The 23,135-nt window shown below is 50.0% G+C and overlaps 1 protein-coding gene across 2 annotated transcripts in view; it reads left to right on the top strand.

Moving 5' to 3' along the window:
• CAPN8 (calpain 8) overlaps positions 1–23,135 on the top strand; it is a 68,436-nt gene that overhangs the window by 29,037 nt on the left and 16,264 nt on the right. The window contains exons 3-11 of one of the 2 annotated variants that reach the window (NM_001435084.1): positions 6,465–6,583; positions 7,098–7,231; positions 8,279–8,447; positions 9,398–9,481; positions 11,082–11,167; positions 13,535–13,609; positions 14,330–14,490; positions 17,541–17,716; positions 21,901–21,912. In NM_001435084.1, coding sequence (NP_001422013.1) covers positions 6,465–6,583; positions 7,098–7,231; positions 8,279–8,447; positions 9,398–9,481; positions 11,082–11,167; positions 13,535–13,609; positions 14,330–14,490; positions 17,541–17,716; positions 21,901–21,912 — 1,016 coding nt within the window. Of the gene's footprint in view, positions 1–6,464; positions 6,584–7,097; positions 7,232–8,278; positions 8,448–9,397; positions 9,482–11,081; positions 11,168–13,534; positions 13,610–14,329; positions 14,491–15,190; positions 15,856–17,540; positions 17,717–21,900; positions 21,913–23,135 lie in introns of those variants that run through there. The other variant, NM_001081619.2, reaches the window with a different exon arrangement.

The raw sequence follows: 23,135 nt of genomic DNA, 5'->3' as shown, positions 1-23,135 counted from the left end.
CCTGGTTCAAGATCTCAACTGCTAAATGGGCTAAGTTATGAGACTTTCTTGCTCGTAATTAAGGTATGAGTTTTCAGATCAGGCCGGCCAGAATGATTTCATTCACTGAAGCATTGTATGCTGAGGTCTACGAAGACAGGAGCTCACTGCCTGCCTCCAGTCAGCTTTTGGTCTAGCCAGAGAGCTGGGAATTGTCAGCAAAGCGAGAATGGCCACAAGCATGTGCGTATGTGCTTCAGTTCATCCAAGAAGGCAGGAGTTGAATGCAGAGGGCAGGAAAAGGCCTGTCCACCCATGGGAGGGAGGGGAGGAGAGAGGCGTCAGCGATTGCTTGGTGCTGATGTGCAGAGTGAGAACAGCAGCCCGAGTGTGAACCCCTGCAGCCATCTTACAGCGAGGAGAGGACGCAGGAGGCCTCAGCTGTGAGTAAGGATGGGTTTTTAGGAAACAAGCACACAGAGGCGCGTCAGAGTCTCTGCATTACATTCAGATATGCGATCGTCACGTATTCTGTATCCTTCTCGCTTCTCTCAGCTTGCTGGGGAGCCCCAATTTCCACTGACCGTGAGTGGGAGGGACCCGGCAACCGGCCAATAAAAGGTATTTCTGCCTCAGCCTGTTTCGGGTTCTTGTCCCTTTTTGGTAAATGCTCCTCCTTCAGTCTCTCTATTCGGGTGATTTTTTTTTTTTTTGCTTCTTCAGGGCTGGCCCCTCTCCAGCCTCCCCAGGACGGCGCCTGCACGGAAGGAAAGGCCAAATGTCCTCCAGGCTATTTGAGGAGGGTGGCTGGCCCCTGTGTCTCCCTGGTTTCATGGAGCTGGAAATGGTGTGCGGTGTGCGGTCTGTGCTGCTGGTGCTGTTGGGGTCTGGTGGACCTTCTTCCCTGGCTGACCCAGGCTTGCCTCAGTATGCTGGCACACCTCCATGGCCCTGAGCCAGGCGGTCACCCATGGCCTCTGTGGTGGGATTGACCTGCCTTCTCTTCCCTGCCCTTAGCCCTGATGGCAGAGGAAGACTTGAGGGTGCTCTTTTTTTTTTTTTTTTAAGCATATTAGTATTTTTATTTATTTGGCTGCAGCAGCTATTAGTTGCGACATGCAAACTCTTAGTTGTGACATGTGGGATCTGGTTCCCTGACCAGCAGTCAAACCCTGGCCCCCTGCACTGGGCGCATGGAGTCTCAGCTGCTGGAGCGCCAGGAAGTCCCTAGAGGGCGCTCTTTACCACCTTCTCGCATCTCCCCGAGCACCGCCCCCCCACCGCCACCCCCAACCCCGCCAACCCCGTGCTCTCTGTGGTGCCATTTTTATTCTGCTCCCCGTGTCCTCGGTGGGAAGCTGGGCATAAATCCTCTCTGCTCTGGCTTCCTCTTTAAAAACTCTCTGTGGTTTTGCTATTGTTGCTGCTCCAGCCATTGGTCAACCTCCCGGTGGAAGAGGAATGATAACAGGGGTTCCAATGTCTGACCTTTTCTCTCTTTTTTTTCTCTTCCTCTCTCCTCCCGGTAGCCCAGAAGCATCTCCACTTCTTCCCTTGAGCTTGAAAAATTCGTTTAGATTATAGCCCCAGTTCATGATACCTAGGGCTTATCCTAACACTGGGTGTTTAGATCATCAAGCTTTGATGGTAACATGTAAATGGAAATTTTTAATTTGGAGTTTTTCGTTTGTTTGTTTTTAACAAAGCCTGACTCAGGATTATCATTTCCTCAGTGGCTTAAAACATGTTTTTCACAAAGCAGGGCAGCAGCTCCATCATAATGACTGGGATCTACCTGCTGTTTACTAGAGCCCTGAAGCCTGCTCATGCAATGAGTGGGAAGTTTGAGTGGAGTAGAAAATAAGTCAGCTTATTATTTTAATACATGTTAAACCTGAAGAAGGAGTGGGAAGAACAAAGCTTGGGTGGTTCCAGGCTTCCCACGAGGACAGGGATGCAGGAGCCGTTCTCTAGCTCCCTGGTCGGTGACTCTCTAACCGGAACCTGCCCTCGTTGGAGAGTGGCTGGGGAGGAGGGCCTTGACCATCAAGATTCTTTCCCAGTTTTTTCTGTCATCTTTTTCACCACTAAACTGAGATTCAAAAGCCGCTCGGTTGCTTTTGGATATTAACATTGTGCTCAAAGATCAAGCTGTGAGTCCACGGAGGAGAAGTCGATGTATATGTGCAGGTGTCCAGGCAGATCCCCAAACACATCTCTGAAATGTTTTGAGCGACAGCATAAACGTCTATCCTCCCAAGAGGGTTCTCGGAAGAGGAACACGCTCATTTGGATCTGTGCCTTAGAGAAAGCATCTTGGTGATGATTGTGCATCGATATCTTACGGAGCCCCTGGCAGGCATCCCAGAGCCCCGGTACCCGCTGCATCTCCTCTCAGCCCTGTGCTGGCAGACCCGGGGAAAAGTCAGGAATGAGGCAAATTAAGAACAAATTAAACTCTCCTCCAGCTGGGCAGCCCCTTTGATGTCAGCAGCTGAGGGACACTTTGTGTCCTTGTGGTGAATTGTAACGTCTAAGGAGTACGTCTAAGGTGGGCCGTTGGAAGCAGCCTGTCTGGCAGCAAGAACATTGGTATCAGAAGAGAACCAAGGCAGCAACTCGTTGTGAAGGGAGGTGTGCTCAGATCTCTGCGAGAGGCCACCAGCCTCAGGGAGGGTTGCGGACCAGTCACTGCCCACTCCCAGAGGCCTGTGCCTCTGCGGTGATCTTCCCTTGTCTCCCTCTGCCCTCTGGCTCTAGAGGCTGAGGCCCCTGATACTGGCAGAGCTGACTCTTGTCACGTTCAGGGCATGTCCTCGTTGGGCTCCACCTCTCCACACACCAGGGATGTTCAGATGCAAACATGTGAGGTGCTGCTGGGAACTTGCACAAGAACAAAAATATGAATCATTGACTCATTTGGTCATGTATGTGCGGGCTAAGTCACTTCAGTCGTGTCTGACTCTGCGACCCTCTGGACTCCTCTGTCCCTGGGATTCTCCAGGCAAGAATACTGGAGTGGGTTGCCATCTCCTTCTCCAGGGGTTCTTCCTCCACCCAAGGATTGAATCTGCGTCTCTTATGTCTCCTGCATTGGCAGCTGGGTTCTTTACCACTAGCACTACCTTCACATATTTACAAATTTTTAAAAACTCTTAAACATTTTTTTAAGTTATAGTTGATTTACAACTTTTGTGTATAGCAAAGTTATTTGGTTATACATATATAAATTCTTTCTCATATTCTTTTCTACTATGGTTTATTACAAGGTACTGAATATGGCTCCCTGTGCTATGGTAGGACCTTGTTGTTCATCTGTTTTATTTAGTAGTTTGTATCTGCTAATCCCAAAAGTCTAATTTATCCTTCCCCATCCCCCTTTGGTAGCCATTAGTTTGTTTACCATGTCTATGAGTCTGTTTCTGCTTTGTATATAAGCTCATGTGTATCATATTTTAGATTCCACGTATAAGTGAAATCATATGATACTTGTCTTTCTCTGCAAACATTTATTTTTATTCATTAAACATTGAGTCCCTGCTATGTGTTGGCTACCTGCTGGGGATGCCAAGATGAAGGGATCCATGTGCCTGTTCTGAGGAAGAGATGCAGAGGACTGGGCGGGAGATGGGGTGGGGACGACGGTGAGGAAGCCAGTCTTGTTCAAGTGGCCCAGAAAGGTGCTGGGGGCTCTGGGGATGGAGCACATGGAGCACCGAGGTGCGTCAGGAATTGGACAGGGAAGAGCTTGTGCACCGAGAAGTCCTGGATTGGCCAAAAAGTTAGTTCAGGTTTTTCCTTAACAGCGTACAGAAAAATCCGAGTGAACCCGATATAAACAAGCGGAGAAGGCAATGGCACCCCACTCCAGTACTCTTGTCTGGAAAATCCCATGGATGGAGGAGCCTGGTAGGCTGCAGTCCATGGGGTCACGAAGAGTCGAACACGACTGAGCGACTTCACTATCACTTTTCACTTTCATGCATTGGAGAAGGAAATAGCAACCCACTCCAGTGTTCTTGCCTGGAGAATCCCAGGGACGGGGGAGTCTGGTGGGCTGCCGTCTATGGGGTCGCACAGAGTTGGACACGACTGAAGCTACTTAGCAGCAGCAGCAGCAGATATAAACAAGGTCTTTGGGAAACACAAAGAAAAAGAGGTGACCTGCGCCTGGAGGATGAGAAGCATCAGGGAAAGCTTCATGGAGGAGGAGAAAGGGGATGGTGTTACAGCAAGGACTCTACAAGCCGGGGGGATGGATGAGTGAACACGCGCGCTGGGAAAGACCAGGGCATGGTGTTTATGCAGCTCCGAGTTCATCTGGAGACCAGACTCACGGTGGGAGGACAGTGGGAGGCAGGCAGCGGAAGTAGAAAGGAGGCATGTCGTGAAGGGTCTTGATGCTCCATTAGTTTTTATCTTGCTCTTGAGCAGTGGAGGAAGTCGAAGATTTCTGAGCAGAGGAATGAGATGGTCACATGTGTTAACAGGAAGAAGGCTGGAGTGAGAGAAGGGAATATGTTATTTTATCTACTCTTTGGAAGTTGTCTTTGAACGAGGTACTGGCCCCCTCGAGTCTTCTTTAATGAGAAGCTGCAGTCTCAGGCCTGCTGTACCAATTTTTATCTCCTCTGGCTACTGGATCTGGTCCCACCTGGAGGCCCTGCTGCTTTAGGGAAGAGGGCATTTGTCAGTGAGAGTGGGAGGCAGGGAGTAGGCTGCCTTCTGGGTCAGAAACGCTCTTCAAAAAGTAACTGTGTGAGAGAGGGAAAGAGAGAAAATACACGAGCCTGATTGGGTAAAGGTAGAGGGAAAGGAATTACTATGGGACCAAATCAGAAGCCTCTCTGTTGAGAGAGATGAGGGCAGGTAAACCAAAAGGCTTTCTGGGATGAGCTGGTGATGGAGCTGTTCTGAGCAGGTGACAGATGCTCGGAGGTGGGTTCCTGGCCCACTATTCACTTACTGCCTGCTCAGATAGCCTGCATCTGAGAGAACATCTTGGATTATGTATGCAACCTGGGCCACAGCATTGAAAGAAAACAGGGAGTTGGACAAAGTCCTCAGAGGAGCTCTGAAAGGTTGAAGGGACTTCCTCTGAAGATAACCTGAGGATGTTGAGATTTTGTTTCTGTGGACAAGGTGAAGGCTGTGACACGCAGGCTGGGTTTTGGAGCCATTTGAGTGGGATAGGAATGGACAAACTTGTCACCAAACCCTAGACTCCTAGAAGCAGGGCTCTGGAATGAAACGGGGAGGAGGCAGCTGTTGGACTGGGAGGATGGACTTACTCGTTCATGCAACAAGCAGCACACATGGGACATTGAGATCTCAGAGACTGGTGTAGAATAAGCAGGTAGATGGATGTGGCACAAGTGTACATCAATTCCAGGATGCTAGATCCACCCCAGGATGCTAAAGTCAGTAAGGGGTTTCTGGGGCCTGTGGTTCACCTTTGGAGTCAACACCATGGGGGATTAAGATGCCCTCCAGGGAGGCAGTGCTCAGGGGCTTGGGCATGGGGGTGTCCTGACTTGTACAGAAAGCATTTTTCTGTTTTCTTTTACATTTACTTGGATCTCCAAAGTGACCAGCGCTGAGCCCTATCATTTTTAACCTCTCTTAATTTTTATTTGCTGTGCGTAAAAGTATGATAATTTCATGCTAATTAATATCTCAGGAGTGTTATAAGCAATGAGAGATCAAGCCTGTCATGGTGAGATGTGAAACGTAAAAGGGCAGTCCTCCAACAGACACCAAGAGGCAACTCTGTTACCCAAGGCCAAGGAGCAAGGAACACACACACACACACACACACACACACACACACACACCCCTGCACTCACCACATCGCTTCAGTGTTTCCCCCAACCAAACGTTTCCTCTTTTTAATATTTATTTATTTGGCTATGTCGGGTCTTGGTTGCAGCATGTGGGATCACGTAGGATTTTCATCGCATCACATGAGTTTTTCGTTGCAGCGCACGGACTCTCTACCTGTGGCATGTGAGCTCAGTAGCGGTGGCGTGTGAGCCTAGTTGCTCTGAGGCATTTGGGATCTTAGTTCCCTGACCAGGGATCAAACTCACATCCCCTGCATTGCAAAGCAGATTCTTAACCACTGGACCACCAGGGAAGTCCCCCAGATGTTTTCTTAACATTGCTGTTAAGGAATCAAAGAGGCTGGTTTTTGCTTCTTCTTTTCTGTTTTCTACTCCACTCTTGAGTGCTTAGGACATGTGGAATGGTCAGCGTGTGTGTGTGTGTGTGTGTGTGTGTGTGTCTGTGTGTTTGGGAGGTGGTGAGGGAGGAGCTAAGAACTTCCAAGAAGGCTGTGGGACCTTCACACACTAAGGAAGAGAGTCCAATTATCTGACCTAGAAGGGAGTCACATGACTCTGGACTGAACGGGCCAGTGAATCAAAGAAAGCAGCGAGCCTGCAGGCCTGGCCTGACCAGTGTGTGTCCCCCTCGACCCGGCGCAGGTGACTGCTGGCTGCTGGCGGCCATTGCCTCCCTCACCTTGAACCGAGAGCTGCTGTACCGCGTGGTTCCCAGGGACCAGAGCTTCCAGGAGAACTATGCAGGAATCTTTCGTTTTCAGGTATCCTGCCTAGCTCTTGGCCCCTGACCCTACTTTCCATAGTCTGGGGACCCATGCCAAGAATCGGAAATCCGGGTTTGGGGCCCAGTAGCCTAGGTTCTAACAATCCCTCCAGGGCATTCTGACGCGGTCTTGAGTTTGAGAACCATTGCTTTGCTGCGTTCCTCCAATCATCCACACGCCTATCCCCTCCCGTCTCCTCCAGGGCACGTGGCCCTGAGGAGAGCACTTGGAGGGAGGGTCAGGAGATGTGGGCTCGAGTCACACACTGCTGCCGCAGCGAGGTGCAGGTTCTCTTATTCACAAATTCGGCCTCTGGACTTCTTTTCCGCTTTCACTGGCATCTCCCATGGGCATCGTCAAATAAGACAGATCCTGCTCTTAAATGACAGATTCAGTTCATTAAAGGCTGGAGCATTAACCAGCTCCGAGGCTCCTTCCGAGGTCCCCTGAGGACGCGGACTCTGCCTGTCGGCTCATCCCTGTAAGCGGATGCTGTATTTCCCTCCCCCAGTTCTGGCAGTATGGAGAGTGGGTGGAGGTGGTCGTGGACGACAGGCTCCCCACCAAGAATGGAAAGCTGCTCTTCCTGCATTCCGAAGAAGGCAGTGAATTCTGGAGCGCACTGCTGGAGAAGGCCTATGCCAAGTAAGTGGTGCAGGTAGGAGCTGGGAGACCACGCAGAGCTGGGGGAGCTTGCCCCCTCCCCCCTGGCTCTGGGTACCCTGACCAAGTCTTTCCCACCACCCAGACCCCACAAGTACAGTATCCTCAATAACTAAGAGAAACAGAAATTTGGGCTAGGAGTTCAAAGCTCAGCTCTGTCCCAAACGAATGTGTGAATTGGGATGTTGGCTTTGTCTTCTTAAAGCCTCCAGGTCAGTTCTTAGGTCAATGTGAGTTTTTTAAAGAGTGATGAAGAAGAAGAATAAAGCAAATATGCTTAGATATCAGATTCACCAAAGTCTCTACCCTTTGTTTGGGAGTCATTCTTCTTCACTGGCATTCAATGTTCAAAGTCTTCTTTGGGGTTCTTTTAATTCATTTTATTGATTGGTCCCCTTTTCCTGTAACCTCTGTTCCTTCCCAGCCCTATTCCCAAAGCAAGCCCCAAAGGAGTCCTCTCAGCCTTGAGGGAGGGTCCCCTTCATCCTTACCTATGCCCTCAACTCCCCCAAAACCCAAGATGTCAAGGTCAGCTCTGGATTACACTTTGCTTTTTACTTTTATGTATTATTTTTTGGCTGTGCTGGGTCTTCGTTGCTGCGCTCAAGCTTTCTCTAGTTGCAGCGAGTAAAGGCTGTCTATTTGCAATGCTTGGGCTTCTCATTAGGGTGGCTTCTCTTGCTGTGGAGCATGGGCTGTAGGCAGGCAGGCTTGTGTCCTGTAAACCCGTGTCCCCTGCATTGGCAGGCAGATTCTTAACCACTGGACCCCACCAGGGAAGTCCTGCACTTTGCTTTTTGAAAGAGCACTTGGCTTTGTGAGAGGTGTTCTGAGATCCATGCCTGGCAGAGTGCTGAGCTGGCCTTGTGAAACTGTGCCTAAACCCCTCCTTGGCCCACAGACGAAACTGACTAAGGCCCTCCTGTGCCCTCCAGGGCGCACCATGTCCTAGCGGCACTCCTGCCCCATCCCACGGGACCCCCTTGCTAATGGCTGTGGATGATACCCGTGTTCTTTCTCGTCCAACAGGCTCAACGGTTCTTACGAGGCTCTCACTGGAGGGTCCACGGTGGAGGGGTTTGAGGATTTCACAGGTGGCATCTCTGAGTTTTATAACCTGAAGAAGCCACCGGCCAGTCTGTTCCAAATCATCCAGAAGGCCCTCCGCTCGGGGTCTCTGCTGGCCTGCTCCATTGACGTGAGCTGGGATGGTTTCTCTTTGCTTCTCCTCCCTGCGTGTGGTAGGGAAGGGACCAGATCGGGGGCTCGAGGCTGGGAAGGCTTTGGGCCAGAGTCAGGGGCTTACGGGGTAAGTCCCATGATATATTGGTCCCTAGCAGGTGGGAGCTGGTGGCAAGACCTAATTAATGGATAGGGACCAGAGTTTGGTCTCATAAACTCAGAAATTTTAGGAGCCCTAAGTGTCAAGCCCCTTTAGTTCTGCAGGAATTGCCCTAAGAATGTAGTCTTGACCCCTCGATCCTGGGCCCTACTTTTGCTATCCCCTTTTGGCTAAGTAATCTTGGGATTTTTGGAAATACAGTGATCAACAGTATATGATGGGGGCTTGGAGCTCACTGAAGAAAAGGGAAGAGGTTTTGAACGAGGGGTGATGCTCTGGACGCCACCAGCCCCTCCACCTGCTCTTTCTCTCCTTACCTGGTGGTCTCACACATATAAATGACCAGGCAGGAACAATCTCCCTTTCTGCTCTCTATAAAAACCCCAGCAGGATATGTGTGATTTTTGGTAGAGAAGTGATGTGGACCCTGGGGAGGGCATGGGACTATTGAGGAGGGACTCTGGGGACCCCCGCTGGTGAACTGGGACCGGTCCAGAGGGGTTGTCATGGTTAATCTTCTGCAGGCAGTCGTGGGATCCCTCTTGGGGAATAAATTACTTCCCAGCTTCCTATGTCATTTTAAAGGCTTGTCAGTCATTTCCCAGGACTGGCAGGCAGGCCTGATCAAAGAGGAGTAGATGGAGAGAGCTCTGTTGACCTGGGGTTAATTGCTCCGCCTGCATATATCCCCAGTCCTGCACTGGGACCCTCTGGCTGTGCAGCATATGCTTAGAAAGCCTTGTAGGACTGGTCCCAAGAAGGTCAAGTTCAGCCACTCTGAGTGGACTTCTTTATTCTCAATTCAGATCTCCAGTGCAGCCGAAACGGAAGCCATCACCAGCCAGAAGCTGGTTAAGGGTCACGCATACTCTGTCACAGGAGTTGAAGAGGTAAAATTGGGCCAGGATGGATGGGTAGGGTAATGCGTGACGGTGTTACCATAAATCCCTGGCATCCTAGAGAGAAAGAGAGGGGATCACCATCCAGTTCTTCCCTGCCCTGCTGGGGTGCAGCCTCTCTGGTTGCACAGAGCCCCTGACACTCTCCTCCTCATTACAAGGGCCCTTCTTCCTCTTACCCACTCAGAGATGGATTTCGTAACCTCTCTGAGCCACAGCTTTATGGGTTCTAACTAAATGCAGGCTCTCCTCTGAGATGTGGCCAGGAAGGGACAGAAGGTTTTGGAGGAAAGTTGTAGAAATTGTCAGTTAGATCCACACTCTTTCTAAGAGGTATGTTTGACAGGTAAAGCACTGGAAACCCATAGGATCCTCAAGGTGAAAAAGGCAGTAATACGTGCCCCAGCTTTCAAGGTGGGGTGTGATAGTGAGAGGAACGCAGATGTTCCTTACTCTCCAGCCCAAGGAAAAAGCATGGGTTAAGCTTTTCATTATTTTTATTTACTATAGTCTATTTCCAAAAAGGATGTGCAGTGGTTTGCAATGAAAAGCACAGACTCAATAAAACCATACAACAAAGGCAAAATACAGAAGACAGTCCGGGCTAAAGACAGTAGAGAAATTAATTTTGCTTTGGGTTTCCTGAGGGCTAAGGCAAAAAGGGAAATGCAATGGTGTCTTAGTTTTTGTTATTTATTAAAAAGGCCTTAATGTTCACTCTGTGTATTTGTGTTTCACAAATACGCTCCTTAATGAAGTCAATTCCAAACATGAATTCAGCATGAATGTGTAAACACTGGGCTGAGGGCATGATGGAGAATACAAAGGGAGGTCAGATCCTGAAGACTGAACAGTTCATCGTGTTTGTGTGTGTGAGCAAATACACAAATGGGGTTCCATAGAGAGCAGGGGAAGGTGGCTGAACGTATGGGCTTTCAGACAGGCTGCCTGGGTGCCTGTCCTCCACCTACTACTTACTAACTAGGTAATCTTGGATAATTCAACCCCTCTGTCTAGGTCTCAGAAGTGTTGTTTTTAAAATTTGTATTGGAATATATTTTATTTACAATGTTGTGTTAGTTTCAGGTGTACAGCAGAGTGAATCAGTTATCCATGTACATATATCCACCCTGTCTGAGTCTCAAAGTTTTGAGGGAGATTAAAATGAAGATGATGACAGCACCCAACTTATAGGATGGTTGTGAAGTTTAAATGAGGTGATAATGCATTTGAAAGGCCGAACTTGGTGCCCAGGTCATAGCACCGGCTCATGAAATGCTAATTGCTCTGCTCTTAGTATTTGTTGGAGGGCATTTATTATCAATGGGTCTCATATATTAAGAACTGAGTCAGTCAACTATAAAATTTTAAGTCAAGTTAAAGCCGACCGATGCTTGTTTTTTTATGCTAGACTCACTATTTATTCAACCAGATTGTGAAAAACAGAGCTAAGCCCTGAAAAACTGTGTGAAAAGAAGAATGTTTAGGGGCCTTTGAGGAATTGAATGCAAGTCCCTCAGGTGCAGACAGGAACGCAGGGCGGCAGGGGTGGGTGTGGAGATTCAGATGCCTTTGTGTGTGGCCCTTGCAGGTGGATTTCCGGGGCTGTCCTGAGAGGCTGATCAGACTCCGGAACCCGTGGGGCGAAGTGGAGTGGAAGGGGGCCTGGAGCGACGAGTAGGTTCTCCCCTCCCTCCCTGCCCGTGCTCACCTCCCTCTGCAGGGAAGGCATCAGTCGAAACACGCGCAATGATTCTGAGACCCCCAGGGCAGTGCGCTCGCAGCGCTTCCTGTCCGCAAATCACAGCCTGTTTAGAAAAGAATGTTAGATGGTTCCAGGTGGGGAAAAGCCAAACAAAACCCACTCAGCAGTAGTCTTTAATTCCTCGCTCTGCTCTGGCATTTGCAAGTTTGGCAGCTCAGTGGAATTTTGCTTAGCGCCCGAGGGTTTGCTTGTTTGCTGTGTACCACGGCGGTCATCCAAAGGTGAGATCCATCACTCTCCATCCAATTCTTTCCACTTCGCAAAGTCTGGTTACTCTGACAAAGGCCAAACCCCTTGGCACGAGGAAGAAACGCGCTTAGAAAGAGGAACTGAATCTTAGAGGAGCCACTGGCCACCGCAGGCAGGAGGATGAACGGGAGGGGTGCCCGCCCCCTGAGAGCTCATTTCTGGCGGGTACTGATCTCTCCTGACAAAGCCATTAATGACTGTAGGGACCCAGGCATCTCAGAGATGGTGCCTGAACCCAGACAGAGGCCTCCCGTGGTGTCCCGGGACAGCTGTGTTCTGGAACCAGTGCCACCGTGGTGTGGGAGGATGGAGAGAGCCTGGTCTGGTTTCCGCCCTAGTTAGCGCTGCTGGCACGGGGGAGGCAGGAGGCAGGTTGGCGCCACTGGGGGAGGATGGAGCACTCACCAGTGTCATGGATGAAGAGCTGCCAGAAATGGGAATGGTCATAAAAACAACCCCCCAAAAAACACGTCCTTAAGCCTCACGTGCACCCCATGTGCTATCTGTACTACATGATGCCACCAGGGCTTTGGAAGGGAACTTTATTACTTTTATGAACTAATCACACACCATTACTGCTCATAACTGCAGTCCTTCCCTTCAGGTTTGTGTCACGAAGAAACACACGTCCCCAGGGCCACAGATGGCCTCCTGTATTAAAGACTTGTCATTCTACTGCCTGTGATGGAGCAAAACCCAAAACCTTACCCAAACCCAACACCAACTGCCCCAAAAGCGTGTCATGGCTGAATGAAATCGAAATCCCGAGTTTTGGCCTTTTTAAGCAGCAGCTGTTTCCCAAGCTGTTTACAGGGCGTATGGAACTTTATCTCCTTTCCCTGATGCTGCTCAGTCTGTAACAGGCTGGGACAGGTCCAGGGGTTCAAGGTGATGACTGGCAGGCCCCACCATCTGGAGACGCAGCCTGGGGTGTTTCTATATGGATGTTGTGGGGGAGGGTGCTGCAGCTCTGTGAGACTCCTCCTAGCCTCAACCCAATATCTTTAAATTAAAATAAATTTTTTTTCCAATTAGTTTTAAGAGACCAACTGGGATATTTAGGTCAGATCTCAAATTCTCCAACTTGTCTCCTAATCTTTGTTTATGACAAGCACATTCTGAGCTTTGGTTCTGATTCAGTGACTGTTTCCATGAATTACAGAGGCCCTAAGAGCTTCCCTGCCTGATCCTTAGGGGACCTGAGAGCCCTCCTGGAGGAAGAGGCTGGGCTTAGTCCTGGTGTTCATGCAGCCAAGAGGAGGTCTTCACGTTTTGCTGAAAACATTCAGAGAAGGGATTTTTTTTTTTTAAAGATGGATCTCGATGCTGCTTAGTTATTTAGACACTGCATACATATTTCAGGGAAACCTCACTTCTTAAAGGTCAGGTAGCTGGAGATGGCATTTGAACAAAGTACGTGGGTATTGCCATGGAAAGGCTGCCAGCAGGGGGCCTTGCAGGGTGCCATTACTCCAGGGAAACTGTCACAAAACTGGGTGTGATTAGCATTCCGCAGGCTCAGGAAGGGGGCTACGTTGATGTGTCCGAGACGTTTAGCCCCTCTCACGGTATCTTCACCTCAGACAGATAAGCCAGAAGGATGTCTCCCCAACTGAGAAGAGGAGGAGGTGGTCTTTCTCTGCTGGCCATTCTCACAGCTCTTCCCCTGGACTTGCCCAGGCCTGTGATCCAGGGCCTGGGGGGCTGAATCAGACATGAATGTAGAACTTGGCTGGAGAGTGAAATTAGAGCAAAGCCATGGCCCAGGGTTCCTCCTGCTGCATGTCTGGGGTCACCCTGCTAGTGCCTGTGAAGTCCCGTCCCTTCCCCAACCGCATCCCCTATCATCTCATACCCCTCGCCCACCCTCAGTCATTTCGGTATTCCCCATGTCTGGGGTTGGTGGTGGGGCAGGAGGTGGGGAGGGTGGGAAGCTGAGAGCTGCAGTAAACAGCTTGCTCTGCAGCAAGCTCTTCAAGAACTATCACCTCTGCTTCCTTAAAACAACATCTTTATTCTTTCTTTCCCAGTGCACCGGAGTGGAATTACATAGACCCCAGGCAGAAAGAACAGCTGGGCAAGAAAGCCGAGGATGGAGAGTTTTGGTGAGAGGGTCTGCAGGAGTGCTGTCCTCCTGGCTGTGGGTTCCTTCCTGGATTGCGCATGGGCAGTTCTCTCTAGGTGTTCCAGGAATTCAATGTGGTTTCCTGCCAGGGGTCTTCTTTCTTCTTCCCCTTTTACTCCAGTAAAAGGTAGAAACCAAGATATCTGGGCCTCAAGATTAGCTATCAGCCTGACTTTCTCAGTTTCTGTATCTTTTCAAAGTCCAAAGTTTAGATTAGCATCAAAATACAATAACTTCCTTCACTCCCTAAGGAAGATAATAAGGACACGGTTAGACTGTGTGGCTTAGGGACCATCTCTAGGCTGGACACCAGAGTTAACCAGTCACCTCAAGGTGGTAACTTGGTTCATTTTACCTCCGAGGATCTCTGCAGTTTAGGGTTCAGTCTCTTTGCTGGTTGGTTGGATATAAGAGGGGAGCTTTTTAAGAGCAGAGATGCAAGCAATAGTGAGGAAGTTGCCAATACTGTACAGTTTTTTCACTGCTGTTAAAATACCATTGTTTGGTAAATTATAAGTCATTTAAAAAGAAATACTGAGACATTTGGCCAATGATCACTGCGTATTTGTACTGTGGGGTGTAGGAAAGATTTAGCTGGCCCACAGCCTCTGCTCTGTCCTGTGCCCACTGGGCCACACTTTCCACCACCTTTCCAGCCCAGCTCTCTTGACCAAGAGCTCACTGATCCCTTTGCCCCCAGGATGTCTTTTTCGGATTTCTTGAGGCAGTTCTCTCGGCTGGAGATCTGCAACCTGTCCCTGGACTCATTGAGCAGCGAGGAGGCGCACAAGTGGAGCCTGGTGCTGTTCAATGGGCGCTGGACTCGGGGCTCCACAGCTGGAGGCTGCCAGAACTACCCAGGTGAGATGGGGGGCGGGGAGGGTGATGCTGGGTCCACCTCGTCTTCTGTCTTGTCCTCCCTGGGCTGGGCATCCTTATCCGTTAATCTTGGGACAATGCCTTTGCGCTCTGTCCTCCGGCTCCTGACACCACTTGGTGGCCCAGACTCTTTCTGGGGCTTGGAGGCCAAGGCAGCAGGGGTGGGTGGTGACTCTGCAGCCCCTTACCTGCAGCTCGATCTCAGGTAATGTCATTCTTCAGCATATCTGCGTGTTCAGACTTTCTGTTCCACCCACCTGCCCCTTGCCCCAAAAGGCTATTCTTCTTTGTACTAACCATGCACTTGGCATCCTGCACCAAGGTCTGTTGTTCTTCTCTGGGGCTTCCTCCGTCTCCACCCGGCCCAGCTGGCTGGCACCTGGCCCACTGCGCCCTGGGACAGGTGCAGCGTCACTGTGTCGGTAGACCGCATCCGAGTGGCTGTTCTGCTTTGTTTGCACCTAAGTTGGAGGTGGCGGGGGCCTGACAGCCTGATCAGTGGTGGTCACACGCAGGGCGTGGGAATGGCCACTGTCCGCTCCCCCTGGGAGTCATCGGAGCACCCTCCCTGGTGGGGATAGTCTGGTGCAAACCACTGCTGCTGTGCTAACCTGGGCCCTTGTCCTATTAAAGGTGGGAAGCCTTCCCGTTGGCGGGAGATCACTAATGTCTACACATACAGGCTCCTCCTAGGTCGAATCACCTGAGGCAGCAGCAGAGGAAGAAACTCCGAAAAACAGCCCCACATCTCTCAGGAGAAATGAAAGAAAGCAAAACCCACCCTCTCCACTTCCCACCTCCCCAGGTTCCATGCTCCCTCTCCTAGTTTGATGTCGACATTGTTGATGGACTTAGATGTGTAAGCGCTGGGCCTTGTCCTCAGGACAGAGCTCAGTGCAGGCCTGTGCTCAGGGTGTGGGAGCAGCATTAGAACAAAGTCCCACGTGGGTGGAATCCTGGGGCTTGACTGGGTCTCTGGTTCTTTGTCCCCCTCCAACCTCAGCTCCCATTTCTGATGGCTGAGATGAACACTGAGCAGAGAGGGAGGAGGGAGTTCCTTTCCTGCCACAGTTGCTCAGATGCTCAGTCTAACGGCTCTGGGACCCTGGGAGGGTCATTTCCCTGTTCTAAGCTTCAATTTCCCAATCGTCAAAGTGGAGGGATAATACCAGCTTTTGGAAGTGCTTTGTAAACGGTGTAGTGTTATACAAATGGGATGTATTATTTTTATGACCCATTCTCTTCTTCGAGCTCCGTTAAGGAGTAAACAAAAATATGTAGGGATTGCAGTAATGTTGCATTTGGGAGAAATTAAAATATGCTCACCATTAGCAAGCTCTTAGAAAATGTGTTGGAAATTTGCATGGATCATTTTGGGAGCTTGGCACTGTAGGGGGTGCCTAAGGTATCTGTATGCATGAAATCGCGACCCCATCTGTGCCGCCAGCTAGCTGTCGAGAAGAGATGAATGGTTCCTGCCCTTTGGTAATGATGTAAGTACAGAAGATTACAGAACTGTCTCTGGCTCCTCTGGAGTCGGCAGATATTTGGCTTTAAAATCTACACACTTGTGTCCTTAAAAAAAAAATTGAAAGTGGAGGTTCTGGGAAGGTGGGATTGTAATTTTATTGTTAAGAAAATATAATAACCAGTGGCTGTTGGTCATTTGTGAAAGCCTTGTTATCTCATCAAGTTGGACCCTTATTTAGAGGATCCCTTCTTTTCCTCCCACTCCCCCCAACCCCCTGCCCCGCCTGCCCTCAGGCACATCATTATTGACTTTATCGAGGCCCTGGCATGGAGATGGCCCATCAAGCCCGTCTTCCTCAATTATGTTTTGCTACTTGAGTCTGTCATAGAATTGCTGTCTGCCCCTGGGTGACTCATTTGCCGTCTCTGTGCCTTAGCTTGTACAGTTGCTATTTGGAGAGATTTATTTTTAAGATTTTTTTTTTTTATATTTGAAATGAAGCAGTCTTTTTAAAATATCCACAGGTGGCATGGCAGACATGCTTCTTAATTGCCAATTAGGCTTCCCAGGTGGTGCTAGTGGTAAAGAGCCCACCTGCCAATGCAGGAGACATAAGACACTTAGGTTCGATCTCTGGGTCAGGAAGATCCCCCGGAGGAGAGCATGGCAACCCTCTTCAGTATTCTTGCCTGGAGAATCCCATGGACAGAGGAGCTTGGTGGGCTATGGTCCATAGGGCCACAAAGAGTTGGAGACTACTGAAGTGACTTGAAGTGCTAGTCACTCAGTCGTGTCCAACTCTTCTCGACCCCATGAACTATAGCCCATCGGGCTCCTCCATCCATGGGATTTCCCCGGCAAGAACATTGGAGTGGGTTGCCATTTCCTTCTCCACTGTACTCTTGAGGGAGTGTGTCTCATCACTGGCTGCAGTGCCGAGTCATCTAGAGGGGCCCCGGGGCCTCTGGACAGAGAATCTGTAATCAGGGCTGTTTCAGGCTGTGATCTGAAGCAGGGGCCCATCAGAGGGGGCTTCCTGGGGGCAAGAGTGGTCATCTTTACAGCCTGTCAGGAGGGGCCCCCTTGGTTCCTAGTCTTCACTGGACTTTTGTTCTCACCTGAGCCAGAGACCTGCTTGTTCCCCAGACACCTCCTTCCTCCAGGAGTTGGGTTCATCTTCACAGGCCAGGAGCTGGGAACAAGGAGATGTTAACCATTTCCCCAGGAAGACTTGGCCTTCCCCAGAGGGACCTTGTGTAGCCCTGGGACATCGGGACCTTGAATATCCCAGTCAAGCACCCAGGGCCCCTGGTTGATGAAATGGACAAGTGCAAAGTTTGCACATGCTGGGGGTGTGTGTGTGCTGGTATGTGGGGAGGGTAGGGAGATAGGAGGAAATGCCGACGACCTTGGAAAGCAGTCTTGCTGAGGCCAGCTTACCTGGCACAGTTTGGCCAGAGTTATGCTTTCTGGGGATGATCACGTTCCTCCCTTTCATTCTGTTCTTCCTGATCTCCTCACCTGCCTTGTGGGGAACCACCATCTCCTGGGTGACTTCCAGCCACTTACTGGACCAATCCCCAGTTCAAAATCCATTTGGACGAGGTGGATGATCACCAGGAGGAGGGCGTCAGTGAACCCTGCTGCACGGTACTGCTGGGGCTGATGCAGAAGAATCGCCGGCGACAGAAGAGGATGGGACAGGGCATGCTCAGCATCGGCTATGCTGTCTACAAGGTACTCCGCAGCTGGGGTCAGCCATCATGGCACACCTATTGTCTTTGGTCGGAATATTTTGGCCAGCAGTTGAAGTGCATCTTTCTTTTTGTTTGGCTGTTCCTAATCAAGCGTTTTCCTTGCTCCCCTAAAATGCTTCTCTCAATGGCCTTACTGAGGCCTCAGTTTCACAATTAGATATTCATTCCTTTGGCTTAAATCTCTATTATTAACATCGAGATGTGTAATTCATTAAACTTTTCCCTGTCATTGCCTATTCAGTGTAAACACACTTATTAGACTTTTTCCAGGTATAGGCTTCTCAGGGTTCAGGAGCCAAGAAGGTGACACAGGAGTTTGAGGACATCACAGAGTAGGGAAAGGGAAGATTGTTATGGGAGCCAAAGACAAACACCCTCCTCTCGGGGTAACCCCAAGACACTTGCTGGGACACACCAGGCTGGGGTAAAAGGAGCCACAGGTCATTTTCAGTTCTGGTATCTCTGGACTGAAGGTCATAGCTGGCTCTTGGCCCAGGCTGCAGTGCCTGGCTTAATACCCCAGTTTGCCCTGGTAACCACCTCAGTATAGATTTCACAGCCTCACAGATACGTTCGAGCAAGACCTCTGGGTCTTGATAAGCCTAGCCAGGATCAAATTGGAATCCACTTTTTAATACAGGCAAAGACTTTCTATAACGAATTCTGGAGGGATTCATGGTGGTTGTTTTTATAGAATTTTGTTAAAAATGAATTTCTTGGGGAAAATACAATTCTAATCAGAAGGACCAAGAGCTGGCTGGAGGCCCAACACCTCAGTATAAATTACTGCATGAAAAAGAAGTATTATAATAAGAAACCAGTAAGGAAAACTGTGACTATTAAGCTCATACAACTTCCAGCCCCTTTCTTTCTCTTATTTAGGAATTTAGGGCTTTAGAGTTTAGGGTGTGTGTATTTTGTGTTGGAGAAATGGGGAATTGAAAAATAATTGCTGTTTGATGGCTGGAGAAAAGAATTTCAAATAAATAAGCTCCAATTCTATTCCAGCTTAGCCCTTCCACCTCCACCTAGAATGTAAGTAGCACCCAACCAGATTCTTTTTTTATAGAAAGTGAAAGTGTTAGTCACTCGGTCACGTCCGACTCTTTGTGATCCCATGGACTGTAGCCTGCCAGGCTCCTCTGTCCATGGAATTCTTCAGGCAAGAATACTGGAGAGGGTTGCCATTCCCTTCTCCAGGGGATCTTCCTGACCCAGGGGTTGAACCCAGGTTCCCCACATTGCAGGCAGATTCTTTATCAAAACTGAGGAAGCACTTACCCCGTGCATATCAATTCAACCCATCTTTAGTGTGTATCCACCAGGTGCCTTGCTGAAGGCTGAGATGCAGAGGAATAGCACAAGGTTATTGCCCTCAAGGTGCTCATAATCTCAAGGGGAAAACCACACACACACCACTAACTGCAGGGTGGTCAGATCTGCTATGATGAGGACCTACACTGTGGGCTGAGGTCTCCTCACAGAGGGATAGCTTCGTGGAGAAGACTTTGATCAGGGCATCAAAAAATGAGCTGGATTTCAAAGATGAATGAGGGAGAACTTTCCAGCCACAGGGGACAGCATGTGCTTCTTGACAGCAGGAGAGAAAGCGACAGTTTTAGAGAGCAAGCAGTAGCCAGGTATGGCCGAAGGGTGGGCTGCAATGGGGACTGTGGCCACCAGCTGTCATCCACAGGCTCTACCAACTATAACATGATCAGAAAAGCTTTCTTTCTTTGGAATGTGAGCTAACACACGGAAATAGCTTTGTGGGCATGGCATTTGCTCTCATAAATAATATATACAGCATGTCAGTTTTTCAGACATCAGTTTATAGCTGCTTTTAAAATAACCCCATGTATGTGATCCGTGGACCTGCTTATAGCCAGAGCCTTCTAATCTAGAGCATGACACCTGTGAACACAAAGTTTAGGGTTAGGATGAGGGCATGTGCAGCGCTGTAGGGATGTCTGAGGGTGGAGGCAGTGTCTGAGGGTGGAGGCAGTGTCTGGGCTTGTTCAAAGGACCTGGTGTTGGACAAAGGGAATGCAGGGGTTGTAGGGGGTACTGTTCTCTGACCCTTGGAACTGCCTCCTCTGGCTTTGAAAGTATTAGCTGCTGAGTCGTGTCCGACTCTTTGCAACCCCCATGGACTGTACCCCACTAGGCACCTCTGTCCGTGAGATTCTCAAGGCAAGAAGACTGGAGTGGGTTGCCATTTCCTTCTCCAGGCGATCTTCCTGATGCAGGAATTGAACCCTCATCTCTTATGTCTCCTGCATTGGCAGGTGGGTTCTTTACTGCTAGCGCCACTTGGGAAGCAACCCCTCCTGTCCTCCCCTTTCTGGCTTTAACTGTCTGTAAACTGGAGTCTGGCTTGAGGTTGGAAACTTGACACTGATTGAGAAGCAGCCAGAAAGCCCCGAAGGCTAAAGAGCCCTGCTTGTCTGGCCTCCATTCTCTCCCCTGTTATCTTCCTGTGGTGACAACAGGCTCCTGCCAGGCAGGCCTGTCATTTGCATTCAGGATCCTACGTTTCAAAGGTGACTGTCCCTTTTCATCCATCACTGGGCGAGGCTGGCCTTGTCTCCTGCCTGGATGCTGCCTGGCTAGCTGGATGGCTCAGATCCTGTCCAGGGACTCTTGGCTGTGGATTCAGAGCATATTGCCCCAGGCGGTGGGCGAGTTAAATGGAAAGACCTCTGAAGTGGTTAAGGGAGTCCCTGCTGAGGGGGTGGTGAAAGCAGTTAGACAGGTACTACGAGGCAGTCCCCTGAGGACCTCTGCTCTCCCGGACAGCCAGGGCCTCTGCATGCGACTCAGCTTTAGACACCAAGTCAGAGGAGTGACAGTGGCCCCAGACTTTTCCACCTCTGCTGCTGATTATAAACGGGGGCTCCAGAGTGAGGATGCCAGCTGATCCAAATTTCCTTTTTTTCCTTCAGTGTTGGCAGTTGCCCACAGACCTAAGCCACAAACAATGCCCTTCCTGCTCTTCTGGTCTAAACAGCCTGTGTGGCAGGGGCAAAGTTGGGGGTTGAACCTTCTTCTCTATCTGGGCACATGGGGCCTCCCACTCTGCATCCGAGATTTCCTGTGGGCATTACAGTTTCCAGTTGCAAATAATAGACCCAACTAGACTAGGGGCTTCCCTGGTGGCTCAGCTGGTAAAGAAACCTCCTGCAATGCAGGAGACCTGGGTTTGAGCCCTGGGTTGGTAAGATCCCTTGGAGGAGGGATAGGCTACCCACTCCAGTATGCTTGGGCTACCCTGGTGGCTCAGATGGTAAAGAATCCACCCGCAATTCAGGAGCCCTGGGTTCAATCTCTGTGTTGGGAAGATCCCCTGGAGGAGGGCATGGCAACGCACTCCAGTACTCTTGCCTGGAGAATCCCTATGGACAGAGGAGTCTGGTGGGCTACAGTCTATGGGGTTGCAAAGAGTTGGTCACAGCTGAGTGATTAAGCACGCACACAGACTAGCGAAAAGGAATCTACCAGTTCATGTAAGCAAACCCAGAGAATGACAGGAATGCTTGGGACAAGGGACTTGCCTGCTCTCAGGACCCTTTCTCTCCACATCTGCCCTCTGGTGTCAATGCCATCCTCCCGGTCTAGCTTTCTGCACAATCTCCCTAATGTTGTCCACATAAAAGAAGAGCCTTCTTCCCTTAGTTCCAATTTGAAAATCATAGAGAAGTCTCTGATGGACTTGACTTGGGTCACGAGCCTCTTCCTGGACCAATCCCTGTTGTTAATGTGATTAAATTATGTCTTGACTTGAGTGACACCCTCTTCTGGACAAGCCCTTGATCTGGAGGCCCGGTCTGTAGGCCTGTAAGATGTTAGTTCTCATGTAAACCCCAAGGCTATTACTCTTAAAACATTTGGGATCCTGGTAGATTATACAACAAGAAAATTAAGTAGAACTCCTTTTTTTTCCTTTCTTTCAGATTTCTAGGGCTCAGTAGTCTACAGATGATCTTGCTATTCACCAATGACTTTCCAGGTTCAGAAATGCTGATGAGTCTCTCACTTTAGCACAGGCTTCCTCCCAGTGGCCCAGGACTGCACAGTCTGCGCTAGATGTGGGGAGGGACAAAAAGGCACAAGGGGAGGGGTGAGGAACCCTTGGGTGACCTGCTCTTTTCTCCTTCCCTGTAGATACCCAAAGAGGTATGTTCACGCTGATGGAGATGTCCCCTCTTTGGTAAGGAACAGCTGGGCAGCCTCTACGGATAGGCACCTGGCGACATCAGCTTCCTCTGATGGAAGCTGGCTCTCCCACAAACCAACTCTACAGGATCTGGTGAGCTGGTAACCTTGAGACCTGGTAAAGATACTTGGGACCCACCCTCCAAGAAGGGCACAGTGGTAACCTTTGCCCCCGTGTGCCTGGTGCTCTGATCCAAACAGGATGACTGTAGCTCACTCAGGCTCCTGTTTATCTAGCTAACAGGAATAAACGCCCTCATGTCTGATAAGAAAAGGAAGCACCAGTTTTATCTTTTTGGCTCCTGGCTGTTCCCGTGCTCCTCAGTGATTTACAGCTGGGTTTGAGAGAAACATCATCAAGGTCTTACTTACCGCTGGGGTTTCCTGTTGCCGTCCCAGACCTCAGCCAGCAATGCCAGTGGCCTCATGGGCAGGGGCTAGCAGGGCACACTTATAAGAGTGCCTTGTCCACACAGATGGTACCCAGTCAGGCCCAAGCTCATCCCAACCCGGCAGGCCTCCCCTCGGCTGCACGCTGGGGACACCAGGGAACTCTTAGACATCTCATGCCCGAGCAATTATAGCAGAACCTCTGCGTGATTCCCGTGTGCAGCTGAGGTTAGGAAATGCTTCTGTTTGGAGTTCCCCCAGCCAGTCTGTTATTCTAGTTATGTAGAAATACGTTTGCCTGCTGTTCTTACCCCTACCCCCTGGGTTCTCAACCTTGGCCACCTGGTAGCATGTGCCAGTGAAGCCCAAGTTCACAGGCTCCAGCCCATGCGTTGTTCCAAAGGTGCTGACCACTGATATACCCTGCCCGCTGACTCCCAAATGCATATTATTGGTTATGGCGGTGACAGAAAGCGGGTATGGATGATTCAAGGCAAGCCCTTGTCACCACTCAAAAGTAAATAAACTCAGACTTGTGTTAAGTCTGATGGGTGGCGATTCCCATCAGAAATGGCCGGTTCCTGGGAAAGGCCCCTCTGCATGCCCGGAGGAGCCTCTACCTGCAGTTTCCCTGTGCCCTCTGTGTGACTCTGTGGATCCCGTGATCCCCAAGTGCTGTGGAATCTTTGGTCAGTGGTTCCAAACCACTGCTCAGAAGCCCCTGGGGGTTTGTGAAAGCATTAGCCTGCTGCCCCCCACCCCAGAATCTCTGAGTCTGTAGGTCTGGCGTGGGG

This window comes from Bos taurus, chromosome 16 (genome assembly GCF_002263795.3).
Source record: "Bos taurus isolate L1 Dominette 01449 registration number 42190680 breed Hereford chromosome 16, ARS-UCD2.0, whole genome shotgun sequence".
Classification (NCBI taxonomy): Eukaryota; Metazoa; Chordata; class Mammalia; order Artiodactyla; family Bovidae; genus Bos; species Bos taurus.
Note: the sequence above shows the minus strand (reverse complement) of the source record. Positions and strands in the feature narration are given on the sequence as shown.